The sequence below is a fragment of the Cornus florida genome, unplaced genomic scaffold, assembly GCF_030987335.1.
Source record: "Cornus florida cultivar Cherokee Brave unplaced genomic scaffold, ASM3098733v1 CherokeeBrave_3.0.0_Hap2_Chr02, whole genome shotgun sequence".
Classification (NCBI taxonomy): domain Eukaryota; kingdom Viridiplantae; phylum Streptophyta; class Magnoliopsida; order Cornales; family Cornaceae; genus Cornus; species Cornus florida.
In genome coordinates this window covers 185,193-200,457 of record NW_026775572.1, presented here as the reverse complement: position 1 = coordinate 200,457, position 15,265 = coordinate 185,193, and the positions used below count along the sequence as shown (strand labels likewise).

At 36.5% G+C, this 15,265-nt stretch overlaps 1 protein-coding gene across 6 annotated transcripts; it reads right to left on the bottom strand.

Moving 5' to 3' along the window:
- Positions 1-1,478: 1,478 nt before the first annotated feature.
- Positions 1,479-14,640, bottom strand: LOC132289889 (uncharacterized). Of its 6 annotated transcripts, XM_059790021.1 has the most exons (5): positions 14,384-14,640; positions 14,259-14,308; positions 13,070-13,188; positions 12,176-12,470; positions 1,479-4,670 (listed from the first exon to the last, which is right to left on the bottom strand). In XM_059790021.1, the coding sequence occupies exons 4-5, from the start codon at positions 12,231-12,233 to the stop codon at positions 2,581-2,583; spliced, it is 2,148 nt and encodes a 715-aa protein (XP_059646004.1). In that variant the 5' UTR covers positions 12,234-12,470; positions 13,070-13,188; positions 14,259-14,308; positions 14,384-14,640; the 3' UTR covers positions 1,479-2,580. The 6 variants fall into 6 exon arrangements, with proteins under 6 accessions (XP_059646004.1, XP_059646007.1, XP_059645998.1 ...); XM_059790024.1 differs by lacking the exon at positions 13,070-13,188; XM_059790015.1 differs by lacking the exon at positions 14,259-14,308.
- Positions 14,641-15,265: the final 625 nt, after the last annotated feature.

Here is a 15,265-nt window from a genome sequence, read left to right as displayed (position 1 = left end):
TGTGATCGTAGATACTGTACTCTCGTGTTAAACTGGGTAAGAACCATTTGGTGAAAGGACTGGAAGGTGGAAAAAACATTCACTCTTTTCTTTCAACTCATAGATCCATGAAACACGAGTGCAGTTATCAATGAAACAAACAAACCATTTAGAACCTGAATGATTAGGAACATAGGATGGCCCCCATACATCACTGTGAACAATTGAGAAAGACAGAACTTCTATTATAACTTGAAGGATAAAAAGTTCGATGGTGTTTGGCTAACACAACTATCACAATGAAAATTAGAAACATCAACTCTGAAAAATAAAGATGGAAACAGCTTATGCAAATAGCTAGATGAGGGGTGTCCTAATCTTCTATGCCATAACCAAATTTGCTCTTCTGATGTTGACTTGCCCACTACCTTATTTGTTTTTCCATCCGGATGCCAATTCATATCCAAATAGTACAGACTACCTCTTTCTCTACCAAGATCAATCTTCGCTCCCGTAAGAAGATCCTAAAAGACGCAATGAGTATCAAAGAATGTTACGGAACATTTAAGAGTCTTAGTAATCTGATTAATCAACAATAGGTTAGCAGTTAAACATGGAACGTGTAAGACAGTAGAGAGACATAGAAGAAGTTATAGGAATAGAACCTTCCCCAGGCACAATAGAAGAAGACCCATTTGTTGTATTAACTCTCTTTGTGCTAGGATGAGTGATATAAGAATAAATAAAAAATTAAAAAATAAAAATAAAAATAAAGTTAAAAAAACTGGATTCACGTGTCATATGATCAGTAGTACTCATCACAACTAGAAGTGCTCGAGGCTAATTCAAAGTTACCTATATTGGCTTATTTACAGGAAGCATCTTTTGAGGATAGAACCAGAAAAATTAGAGGTAACCTCAAACATGTTTCCATGTCTATGGTGTCAAGACGGTAATCGTTCAGATCAGTGATCCACCCAGGCCACGCTCAAACCCATTGGTACTTTTCTCTCTTTTCACACTATTGCTCTAATACCGTGTTGAATTTTAGAGAAAAAATTCTCTGTATATTTGATCTTCTTAATATGTCTACATCTTGTACAAGTATATATAGGAAAGACAAAAAATTATACAAGGAAAGAAAGTCAAACAAATTCCTACAATTTGCTTCCTAATCTGCTCCTAACTTCCAGTAATCATAATAATCAACTCCCTAACTTATAGCAATCAATCATGATAATTAAATCCCTAAAATAAAGGAGCTAATTATAGGTAATATTAGTTGTCACAACTATCATCTTCCAACACTAAATTGGTGAATGCATATATGAGTGTCAAATTTAACTTTATACCCTTGGTATTGAAGATCACCTTGACCTTAATCGTAGCTTCAATTCCAATTTTACCCTTGGACAAGAGGTAACTAACACACACTCAAAATTTTAACTAGAAACAAAAATAAAATTACAAACACAAGTTTTAGACACGAAACTGTCCGATTGATCTAACAAGAAATAATAGTAATTGTACTACCGAGAGTACATACGTGAACCAATGCACCTTAGTTTACTTGACATGAGGTGGGACTGAGTTTAGGGAGGTCCATGTTTCAGATAGTCCCTATGCAGTACAAGCACTCGGTGCCATCATACATTTTAGCAAACAAAAAGGTATAAAAATGTATCCATACGGAAGCAATAATACATAAGCAATCATAATCTATCAACTTACTAAGATGTGATACTTGTGCCCCTTCATCTTTCTGAATCAATGCTCAGCTGCACTTGTGTTGTTCCAACAACTGGCAAGGAGAGTTCTTGTTTCTGAGCCAGCAAAAGGCGTCAGCAACAAACAGTATTCACAGAAATCCAAATTAAGATCACCAGGCCGTAGTCATTTTTTCAATTGTTTGGCATGAGGAAATGGCAAAGAGGGGACAAGAGATGCTTGTGAAGATCAAACTGGAAAACCAGAAAGAGATGACAGTGCATGTTATCCAGAATGCAAGTCATTAAAAATCAGGTGGTCCCAAATAAGCATAAAAGTGACTCATTTACGAAAGGATGATGTCACCACGAATGCCATAGAATACCCAGCAAGTTCAATAACCTTAAGAAGAACAACAATAGATTTTAAAATAATCTGAACAGCTCCAATCTTTACAATAAATAATGGTGGTCGATACAAGATCTGCATAACAACTCATCACATTTGCACAAATCAAGGATAATTTAAGTCCTCTATAATACTAGGAAATTTCATCCAAACAAGCACCAGACGGCTCAGTGAATCCCAGCCAAGGACCATGCATCTCAATCCTCTGAAAATACAACAAAGAGAAGCTCAAATAATAATCAAGAAATAATTATCATGCTAGCTGCTCCATGACACACAATTAAACCATTCTCAAGAAATAGAAATGGCACCACGGACCATTTATCCCAAAGAAATTATGACTCATAGATCATCCAATAAATTTTACAAGAAGCTACAACTTTCATACTAACAGAATATCCAAAAAATAACCATCTCAGTCTCAAAAGTGCTTGTGACCTAGGTCTGCAGGGGCTCAGTTCTACCACTGCAGCTACCACAATAAACTTAACTCGATGTGTCAATTTCCTTCCCATGTTCTTCCTCATGAATATGTCTCCTCAACCTTCTTAGCCAAATATCATAATCCATAGGATATGGTGTTCCACATAGACTGTCAACATAATCAGCAAATGCTTTGAGGACAGCAGAGATGTCTCCAAGCTTCTGCTGAATCAACCTTTTTGACCAAGAGGTTTCTCTCCAATGCAGTGCCCCCTCAACTGAATCCAAGTCAGGAAATTCCCCACCCAAAGAAAAATAAAGCAAATAAACCAGGCTCTCTGCATCTGAAGCCGAGCACAACTTCCCCTCCTGAAGGGCATAAGTAGATGAAAAATGTAGATTCATTGCTGGGCGATCCCTCTCTTCCAAAATGGCATGCCCCCATCCAACAATGACAAAATAAGGCTGCCTCACACCAGACCTCACACAAATAACATTCTCAGGCCTGATGTCTCCATGCCGAATTCCAGCAGAAGCAGCCGTTGAAAGTGCAGATAAACAATCACGGCAACACCTAATAGCCTCATCTGAACCAAAACGGTTAACTCTTACCATATCAGCTACTGTTTTGCCAACTGGGCTGGTCACAAGAATTGGGGTCCCACACCAAGGATGGTCACAGTTTCCACCTGAGCTTGGCCTCAGACATTGACCAGGGTGAATTATCCTGCCAGATGCATTCAATTGTGGCAGATATTTGCTAGACAATCCCTTCTGTTTCATAACAGTCAATATTTTGGTCTGCCTCTGAACTTGATACCATAACTTCATATCTTCCCAGGCCGGTTCCAGTTGAGAAGGATGTGAACCAATATACAGAAACAGAGCCTTACCTGGATTTTCAACAGAAGATGCAACATAAAATGGAACTTCGCCATCATTTAAAACTTCATTAATCTGATAACCCTTTTGCCAGTTTGAATCCTCCAACCACAGAACAGATCCTACTTCTAGCTTCATTAACTTTTCAGACTCTACTTTGTTGGATTCCTCCTGTATTTCAACAATTTCAGGGGAAACACTGCGCTGCTGGAACCGGAATAAACCATTTTCATTCATTCTGGTATCACCCAACTGCCGTTCAATTCTTCTTGTTTGCAGACGAGAACTGTGGTCGGCAGCTAAATCTTCAACAGTGTGTGTGGGCATTCCAGCATATTGTATGATAGAATGGAAGGTTGCAAAAAGTACCTGTAGAGCACCAATATCTCCCCAGTTGGCATTTCCAAGTTTGTTCCAGATCCTATCAACAGGGGAAACAGAAACTTTTGAATAATTTTTTATCCATTCAACAGCACATTCATAAACATTATTCACATCAAACTCCAATTTATTCACATCTCCTTCAATTTTTACAACCCCACCATATTGAGAATCAATGAGTAGAACAAAAACAGAATTTGAACTCTCAAGAATATTCGATCGGCTGAGGCTTCTTGCTAATAATATACGAAGGGCGAAGAATAAAGCTTCGCCTATAATAGAGAGAGAAGGCTTTCGATTACTCTCCACCGCAAGGCTTCCAATATCCGGCCTCAGAAGTGCTATTTCAAGAATATCATCCCACTTCCCATGTGGATGTCTAGGGTTCTTTAGCATTATACCCGTAGCACATAGACCTCCAAGTTTCCCATTAGCAACTGCCTTCTCAGCCTGGTAGAATTTCAAGTTAGTATCATAAAGACAGGCAACATCGAAAGGCATAGGCGCATCCTGACTCCAGAACGCTTCCCACAAGCCCTTTACACTTGCATGTAGAAAATCTTCAATAGCAAGATAAGCAGTAGCTTCCACAGCACCAGATGTTGAAGCATAAACAGCACTGGGCATCCGAATCAGCTGCTGAAAGCAGACCCCTTCCAAAGCATAGTCAAACTTTTGAAGATCAATCAACTCAAAAGGAACGTCAAAGGCCGGTGTTCTATGTGCTGATATTTTTGCTATTTCTTCAAACCATTGCTCAAGGTTAGCGGTCAAAATTTCACTGTCCACAAACCTACGGAGAAATTCCTTGCGATTCCAAGACCTATTACCTGATGATACACTGGACTTTTTTGTCCCAGACCCTACAGATTCACAGTCTGGTGATCCACCTATCACATATCGTGCATTCATAATATAGAAAAGTCAGCTGGGTCATTGGAATTTCTTCTCACAACATCAATTTTATAAAGTTTACAAGTAGAGTTAAACATGAGTAATAAAAGATAACATGCAAAAAGGCAACTATTGAAAATCAAGCAATGCTATTACTAGCGAGTAAGATCCATAGTCAAGAGCCAGCATCTTATTATAATAGCAGCAGTTCAATGCCCACATCTGACATCACTAAGTTGATGATGATGTGTAATTATAAAGTGAATTTAAACACAATAAATGAAAAGAAAGGGTCAAAAATATATCTGAAGCCAGTAGTAGCAGAAAACCAAAAAAAACATCCCTTTATATAGAGCAGCTTTTCCAAACACTATAATAATTTTTTTTTCCAGAGTGACAGTCAAATTCACACTGAATTTAACATTTAGATCAAAAACAGTATCTGAGAACAGATAAAATTCACACATACAACAAGATCAAATTCACACACAACAAAACACATATCTAAGAACAGGTAATAGTTACCAGCCTCTGCTAAGAATTCTATCTGAAAATACTTTTGGGAGGAAAATGAATGAACTTGATGAGATCAAAATAAAGGAACCCTTGTGGGAAAAGCATGAGCGAGGAGGCAAAGTAACTTATTGTTTTGTCTTGGCTTTTTTTTTTTTCTTCTGGTAAGTGTACTGTCTTTAGCTTTTATAAGTAAAAAAGTCTGAAAAGGGAGAAAACAGAGAAAAATTATTAAAAAAAAAAAATCCCTCAATAGACAAGTTAATTTGGCTGGCTAAAACTCAGAAGAGATGGAAAACAACCATGGAAAATATCCCGTGTCAGCAGCTGCTTGTCTCCACTTATCACAAACAATATGAGGCTCCAAATCGTCTGTTTACCGAAAGCAAGTAACAGAGTGAATAGAGAAGCAATTCCTTTTTAAACATCAACGGTGGTTGTTGAACGTTGGTTCAAAGAAACTAGTATATATAAAATGATTTTGAGATGCTCTAAACCATGCAGGCAAGCAGATGGCAATTTGGATGGTTGAACGATCCAACGAGTACAGGCTTAAAACATTGGTATCAACCAAGAAAACATACCACTATCATGCCAATAACCTCAAATGAAACGTAACAGCTACAGAACAGTAGTCTTTACAGTAGGTGGAATCTCTCCATCCAACCATCAGATACCCATGAGAAGTGTGCACAAAAAGATGAAATCTGGGACAAATCTCCAGAAATTTTCTAAACCAGCCACTGAAAAGAAGAGTTCACACCTCTTCACAACACAATTAAATGGTTTTGATCTACTTGATTGAGATGAAAATCCCTTAGGCATAGTGAAAAGACACTAAACTATCACTGTAGCCTAAAAATATCAATCCCATATCATAAGAAAAAAATAAATTAATTAAAGTAAGCAAATAGGCACAGGCTAGCCCACCCTCACCCTACTCAGACACGATATTGTCAGCTTTTGGCTCCCCCAGACCAGAAACTTCCCAGGAGGTCACCCATCCTAGTACTACTCCAAAGTAAGCATGCTTAACTTTGGAGTTTTGATGGGATTCAGTGCATTAGTACTGGTATGATCGCACCCGGCCACAGAGGTCGTCACAATCACCCCCCCCCCCCCAAATGGGGCCCAACGTCCTCGTTGGCCACACTTCCAACTGGGCTCTGATACCATTTGTCTGCTTTTGGCTCCCCCAAAATGGAGACTTCCCAGAAGGTCACCCATCCTGGTACTATTCTAGGTTAAGCACACTTAACTCCGAAAAGCTAAGTCACATAAAGCGGGAGCAAGAGCGAATTTGAGATCGGGAACGTGAGAGCAGCAGAATTAAGTTATAAGCAGTGAGAATTTGAGCGAAAACGCGCACAGAGTGTAAGAGCGGGAGTACACTCGAAGCATGAAAGCGACACCTATTGAGAAGGATTGTGTGACTTAGCTCCGGAGTTCTGATAGGTTCACGGCCATCACAGCTTTAAAACGCGTTGTCTGGTGTCATAATGGCATAGTAGAAGCGTGGTAGGCACCAAGGTCGGGGTTTCGACTCTTGGCAGGCACTCAAAGAGGACAATATTGCCTGGGGTGAACCAATGTAGGCCACGGTTCGGCGGTGTATCTCTAACTCCAGACAACGCGTTTTAAAGTTGTGATAGTTGTGAACCTATCAGAACTCCGGAGTTAAGCGTGTTTAACCTAGAGTAGTACCAGGATAGGTGACCTCTTAAGAAGTCTCTGGTTTAGGGGAGCCAAGCGGACAATATTGTGTCAGGTAGGGTGAGGGTCTTTACAAATGGGTTTCCCGACCATTTGCTCATAAATCCACTTCCAAGTTGGCAAAGTGACACTCCCTAGCAGTATAAATGTTGGCATCTTAAAAAAGACTTGGGATTCTAGAGCTGACACAAATCTATTTTTCAGAAGATTCATCATTAAATGTGTCATGTGAGGCGATAAATAGACAAGTAGAACGACAATCTATGTAATCCACTTGGAAAACATGAGACAAAGATGTTTTGTGTTAGAAAGCTCCACTATTTCAGAGATGAAGGGTTGAACTTAACGCAAGGTTATATTGTCAACGATATGGAGTCTAAACTTTTAAGCAATTCTTGTGTACTATTACAGGGTGTAGTGTTTTTTTGTGACTTATAATGTAAAAACAAAAGGTCACTAACACTGCAAGGAGGTTATCTAGAACCTTATTTTAACAAATTTGCAAGATTCTTATAAAACACACATTAAGATGGGAAAATAAGGGAAAGAGGTTTTGGTTGGGGGGGGGGGGGGGGGGGGGGGTTGTGTGTTGTTCAATGTAAGAAAAAAGTACAATTACTAAGGATATTTTAGAACCTAAGAGTATATATCAACTAATTATAATTTTAATAAGGAAATCTTAAGATAATGTGAATGCAGAACATGAAATCAAGAAATAAAAAATTTAGATTCTAACCACACCTCAACCTAAAATTTTAACTCTCTTTTTATATGTGTGTATATTTGTGTATCTACCTTAACCCAAAGAGACATCATCACTCACTAATAGCTAGTGCAACTCAACTCAACAAAGCCTTTTTCCGACAATTTAGGGTCATCTACATGAATCGTGTTTTGCCATTCTGCTAGATCTAAGAAAACCAGATTTTCTCTCCCTAATGACAATTTATCATTTATAAGTTCACTAGATTGAAAGATGTTCAGCATTCTACTATTTCATTGATTCCAATTAGTAAGAGCATTCTTCAATTAAGAAATAGACCACAAAAGGTAAATTTTGCATGGGAAGACCAAATATGGACAACCTATTTTGATTTGTATTGCCTCTTTTTTTTTTTTTTTTGATAAGTAAAAATATTTTAGAAAAACGTTCAAAAGGGGAACGCGGCCTTAATACAAGAAGAAAAAAGGTCTAAGGACCAATAGAATCCAAGAGATCAAAGAAATCATCAATCGAGGAGCATGCATTTCCTCTTACATAACAGAACAAAGAACGAAGAATATGAATTTTTAAATTAGCTAAAGATGATTCTTTTCCTTCAAAGGATCTGTTATTCCTCTCATGCCACAAACACCACCAGACACAATGTGGAACAATCTTCCAATAATCACGAGCTTGTTCTTTAACAGGACACCTTTTCCAAGCGTTAATCAATTGTGAGGAGTGCTTAGGCATTACCCAGAAAACGCCAAACATGCAAACAATAAAACTCCAACAATCATACGCCACAGGACAATGCAAAAGAATGTGATCCACAGATTCACTGTCAGCTTTACATAAACAACACCAATTAACAATGATGTTGCCTCTCTTTCTCAAATTGTCCAATGTCAAAATCTTTCCCAATGTGGCAGTCCAAACATTAGTATTAATATTATAACCACTGTATTAGTATTAATGCACTTCTTGATGATTCGTAAAAGGAAATTGAATTTGGTAATACAGGAGTTTTTCTTTTTCATTTATTTTTTAAAAGAAAGAATTTGTTTCCTCTTCTTAGGATTAAGGTCCATGAACCCTCCTGTTCTATAATTTTCATAAACGATTTAAGAATATTGACGGTCAAAGCCGAACACCCCACCTTTTTAAGGTAGTTTCTTAATAAGGAAAAAGAAAAGGAATGTTTAATAGACCCACCCCTTTCATTTCCTCCCATATGCCGTCTCTCAATGAATTCTTTTTACAAAAGATTGCACCTCTTTTTTATTACTTAAAATAAAAAATAAAAAGAAAAAACATTCCACCTCTTCTTTACAAATGAAGGGCCAACTAGTATGATGTATTTCTGAAGATATATACATAATGATATTTCGTACATTTCTAAACCCACACTTCACGCCTCTAGAATCTGAAGTACATTTACAATCCATCATTAGTCCTTAATCGGTTAATGACACAATTGATCTTGTTGTATTTCATTTACTGAATGGCTGGTCTTGCTCAAGGAAAAATAAAAAATGCCTGAATCCAAAAGGAGTGGTTCTGATTTTGGTAAGGAGAGTCCGCTAGATGTTTACTTATAACAAAAACCTCTCCAATTTTTTCACTCAGCAAGGTAGATTGGTTGGCTTACAAAAATACAACTACTTTCAACCTATTCAACAGCAAGCATGCATGATAGTATTTAAAAATATATAAAAAAAGACATCACAACCCAGTGTAGCTCACGCTTTACCAAGAGGGGTGAGACTTGGTAAGACATAGTCATTTGTCCCTATTTTCATAAAGTAGCTGCCCAGTGATCAAACTTACATCCTCAAGCTTGACAACCCAGACTACTACTATCAAACCAAGATATGGCCCCTAGCATAGAGACAACTAGCTAGCCAATATCGCTCTAGCTCAACAGTGTATTTTGATAAATAAGCACACTACTTTATAAATAAATACATAACTCCCAACTACTGCAAACAATAGCTGCTTTTATTTACACTACAAACAAAAGTGAAGGGCCAACTAGTATGGCGTATTTATACATAATGATATTTCGTACATTTCTAAACCCACAACTTCACACCTCTAGAATCTGAAGTACATTTACAATCCATCATTAGTCCTTAATCGGTTGATGATACAATGGATCTTGTTGTATTTCATTTACTGAATGGCTGATTTTGCTAAAGGAAAAATAAAAAATGCCTGAATCCAAAAGGAGTGATTCTGATTTTGGTAAGGAGAGCCCGCTAGATGTTTACTTATAACAAAAACCTCTCCAATTTTTTCACTCAGCAAGGTAGATTGGTTGGCTTACAAAAATACAACTACTATCAACCTATTCAACAGCAAGAACACAATACAGAACATGCATGACAGTATTTAAATATATATAAAAAAAGACATCACAACCCAGTGTAGCTTGCGCTTTACCAAGAGGGGTGAAACTTGGTACGCCATAGTCATTTGTCCTTATTTTCATGAAGTAGCTGCCCAGCGATCAAACTTACATCCTCAAGCTTGACAACCCAGACTACTACTATCAAACCAAGATATGGCCCCTAGCATAGAGACAACTAGCTAGCCAATATCGCGTTAGCTCAACAGTGTATTTTGACAAATAAGCACGGTACTTTATAAATATATACATAACTCCTAACTACTGCAAACAATAGCTGCTTTTATTTCCACTACAAACAAAAGTGAAGGGCCAACTAGTATGACGTATTTATACATAATGATATTTCGTACATTTCTAAACCACACTTCACCTCTAGAATCTGAAGTACATTTACAATCCATCATTAGTCCTTAATCGGTTGACGATACAATTGATCTTCTTGTATTTCATTTACTGAATGGCTGATTTTGCACAAGGAAAAATAAAAAATGCCCGAATCCAAAAAAAGTGATTCTGATTTTGGTAAGGAGAGCCCGCTAGATGTTCGCTTATAACAAAAACCTCTCCAATTTTTTCACTCAGCAAGGTAGATTGGTTGGCTTACAAAAATACAACTACTGTCAACCTATTCAACAGCAAGAACACAATACAGAACATGCATGACAGTATTTAAATATATATGAAAAAAAAAAAAAAAAAAAGACATCACAACCCAGTGTAGATCGCGCTTTACCAAGAGGGGTGAGATTTGGTACGACATGGTCATTTGTCCTTATTTTCATGAAGTAGCTGCCCAGCGATCAAACTTAGATCCTCAAGCTTGACAACCCAGACTACTACTATCAAACCAAGATATGGCCCCTAGCATAGAGACAACTAGCTAGCCAATATCACTTTAGCTCAACAGTGCATTTTGACAAATAAGCACAGTACTGTATAAATATATACATAACTCCTAACTACTGCAAACAATAGCTGTTTCATTTCCACTACAAACAAAAGTGAAGGGCCAACTAGTATGACGTATTTATACATAATGACATTTCGTACATTTCTAAACCCACACTTCACCTCTAGAATCTGAAGTACATTTACAATCCATCATTAGTCCTTAATCGGTTGATGATACAATTGATCTTGTTGTATTTCATTTACTGAATGGCTGATTTTGCACAAGGAAAAATAAAAAATGCCCAAATCCAAAAGGAGTGATTCTGATTTTGGTATGGAGAGCCCGTTAGATGTTTACTTATAACAAAAACCTCTCCAATTTTTTCACTCAGCAAGGTAGATTGGTTGGCTTAGAAAAATACAACTTCTGTCAACCTATTCAACAGCAAGAACACAATACAGAACATGCATGACAGTATTTAAATATACATAAAAAAAATAAAATAAAAAAAGACATCACAACCCAGTGTAGCGCGCTTTACCAAGAGGGGTGTGACTTGGTACGACATAGTCATTTGTCCTTATTTTCATGAAGTAGCTGCCCAATGATCAAACTTACATCCTCAAGCTTGACGAGCCAGACTACTACTATCAAACCAAGATATGGCCCCTAGCATAGAGACAACTAGCTAGCCAATATCGCTTTAGCTCAACAGTGTATTTTGACAAATAAGCACAGTACTTTATAAATATATACATAACTACTAACTACTGCAAACAATAGCTGCTTTTATTTCCACTACAAACAAACCCTAAAGTAAAACATAATCAGTCTGGATTGGAATTGATGATAAAATAACTATAAAAACAGAGTTTGTCCTTTTTCTCTATATAATTTGGATTTATTTATAGTGTTATAATTGCTCCTTTTTTTTGGTTAGGTACAGGTATTCAATTTTGCAATGATTTAATTAAACTTCCCAAAAAATTACAAGAGAGGGAGAGGGAGAGAGAAAGAGAAAGCAGCTGTATTAACTGAAAAACATTACACATATCTAGATCAATACAAGAAGGCTTAACATTGATAATAAATACACAAAACAAAGAAAATCATAGTTGATATTACTCCACATCTTGGGAATTGATTCTTACAATTTACTAATGACTGACAAACATAAAAACAAAAATCTTCACCATAGACAATATAACATAGTCAGCAGAGAGTGAAGGCGGAAAGACAATTAGGGTTTAGAGAGTGGGACAATTACCTTCCATAACAGATGGAAACTTCTCAACAGCTTCCTTCCGTCGACGAAGAAAAAACATCTAAGATGTCTGACAATTCCCTTAAGTTTCAATGAGAAAGAAATCTGATCAACACTCCCTCTCTACTCTCTCTCTCTCTATATATATACATATATCTCCACCGCCCAATTCTCACTCTGACCCTGATGGTCCTTTCCTCATTTTAATTATTTATTACCAAAGACATTCCTTACAGTGGGCAAGAACCCAGCCCAGTTTTTTCTTCTCTTTGTAATCATAACTTTCCATGCATTAAACCTGTGTGAATTTAGTGGGCCCCACATTAGCGAACAGGTGTTAGTTGGCAATTGCATTGGAAAGCAATTGAAGCAACAAATAATCAAGAGCTTTATATGTCTTTGTGTGTGGTGCCCCTACAGCTAAATATTTTCATTTTGCCCACCTTTTTTTTTTTTGTTCTTTTTTTGGGTCTTCTCTAGTTACACCTGTCACATATATATTGTTTACTCATGCAATCATTTTAACAAAACAAACACCAAAGCGCTTTTGTCATCAATATAGTCTTAAAGAGTGTAAGACAAGCTGGGTGTGTAAATTGAATTTTAGAGGTTGATTTTTTGTTGTGGTTTACTCATTAAAAGATTTTTTTAAGAAATTATGTTAGCATGTAACACAAATCTGGAGGAACAAATGGCTGCTAAGAGTTAAAACCTTGAGGGAGAAAGGAAAAGAAAAAAACAGAACATGATAGCACCTTGCTTGATTATGAATTTTTGAAAGTTGAACATCTTTCCACCTTCAATTATGAACTCGTCGGAAGGTAAGAATTAGACTGGTGAGAAAATAGGGACCAAAACCTTTTAGGAAATAAAGAACAAAAAATGATAAGAAAAAACCTGAATGGCCAAAGCGTAGAGCGAAAGCAGGAGCGGGAAAGAGAGCAAGAGCGAGAGACCATTGATTGTGAAATTAGCTTGAGAGCAAGAACACCTCCAAAGCACGTATATAAGAGCATCTAGGTAATACATATACATAGATTTAATTATTTATCTGCATCAGATAAATTGTAGAGTAGCCGTAAAATTTGACTAAGGAAAAGAAAACTAAAAAAAACTCCAAAGCCAACAGCAAGTGGTATGTCCACTTAGTATTGTTTTTAAGGTTCTTGGTTTTCATTATTTTTTTAAAACTAAACAGGTATTTTATAAGATTTGCAGTTTATGTTAAATAAAAGTAGGAAGGCTTAGAAGACATAACAACTCAGCAATTCAGTGAATTCTTGTTTTGCATATTTTTATTAGAATAAATATGTTAACATTGCTGATCCTCACCAATGCTGATCCGTAAATAACAACAGATTCACTCCAAAAGCCATTCATGAATCGAGAGCACGCCCACCATCATAGGGTGGTAGATTGGTGCACTTAAGGAAGAACCAAAGAAGAGATTAAATAGTGCTTTCTTTTTCTTTTCTTTTTTAACAAAGTTGTATCTGTACAAGGATTAGGAGAGGTGAAGCATAGATAAGACGGGTGATGAAAGCCATTGTTGGTCAACTGATAAGCATTTAGACAAATAAAATATGAGCAACACTTATCGTACAGCACTACACGAAATTGACAATAAATAGCTGCTTCCATTCTGCTCACAAAATACTCCTCGAGAAAAGAAAAAAAAAAGTAATAATAATATGATTCCGGGTAGCTTAAATTTATAATTTCCATCATAAATGCTGAGATTTTATTTTTCAATTTTGTCAGCAGATACAAGTTCTATTCATCTATACTAAAAGCTACTCGAATATGTCAACTACCAATTTGATTCCTGAAACCGCCAAAGAAACAAAATAAAGGAGATTATATTTACCGGGTACACAAGAAATCAAGATACGCAAGCCCTATTGTAGTAAGATATAAATTGGGCAGAACAGTGAAAATCATAGCTCAGAATTATCCAATTCTGGGTAGTGTGCATATTCAATTCTTAGAATTTGCTGAATTACAGCAAACCATTGATAAGAGGAATATTCTCAATAGACACAAAATCCCAAAAATCAAATGAATAATGGAAAGATCAAAAGAATACCAAGTGGAAAAAGAGTCGATTGAATATCATATCTAGTAAAATAGCAGCATCTGAGAGTCACAAGACAGGAAGTTTAGGGTTTAGAAAGAAAGAGAGAGAACTTTAGAGAGAGAAGTGTGTTTTACCTGCTTCCATTACGGAGGGAGGGAGGATTTCAAAAGATTCAGATATTCGGCCAAGAAAAAAACATCGTCTGCGAATCTCTCTCTATTACTGGGAAGTGGGAACAGGTAAGGTAGGTGTAGGTGTAGTAGGTCTCAAAGGGTCAGAAAACCTTCCAAAGCTAATTAAGGGTTAATGGTGCCGTCTCCCTAGTGCTATCTCTCTTGTGCTCACCGCGGTGGCATGTATGACTGACTTTGTATTTTTCATTCATTTTCTCTTGCCCTCGATGAAAATAGCAAAAAAATGAATTTGTTTTTTAAAGAAATTAATAGTATAAAAAGATTAACATGAAATAATTAAAAGTAAAGAAAATGAATGTTTTTTAGAAAAAATAGTATAAAAAGATTAACATGAAATAATTAAAAGTACTTTTAAAAAATTAGTTTTAATAAAAAAATATGAAAAATTGCCCACTTTTTTTTTTTTTTTTTTTTTTTTACCACGATAAATTGCCCACTGACCTACCTGTATTTTATGCAAATTAAAGGAATTAAATTTCAAATGCTTACCGAATAAAGACCCGCACCTACATCAGGAAAGCAATCAAGTCAAGGACAGAAGAAGCAAGAGTTAATCCCATTAATTATGGATCAGACAAATCTAGTCCTTATTCGTAGACTTAACTGTATAATTTCTGTATATTGTTATTCAGCTTGTATATTTAATCTGTCTATAGTAATGAAAATATGAGTAGCTTTTTGCCATTCAGTACCTTTATTCTATATGGTATCAGAGATGCATTAGCTCTACCGAGCAACATCCTATTCCTGCTAACTCACTTGTCTTTCTTTTTCTCTCTCTCTTTCGCTTTGGTTATCTTGGCTGAGAAAACTTCAAAGATC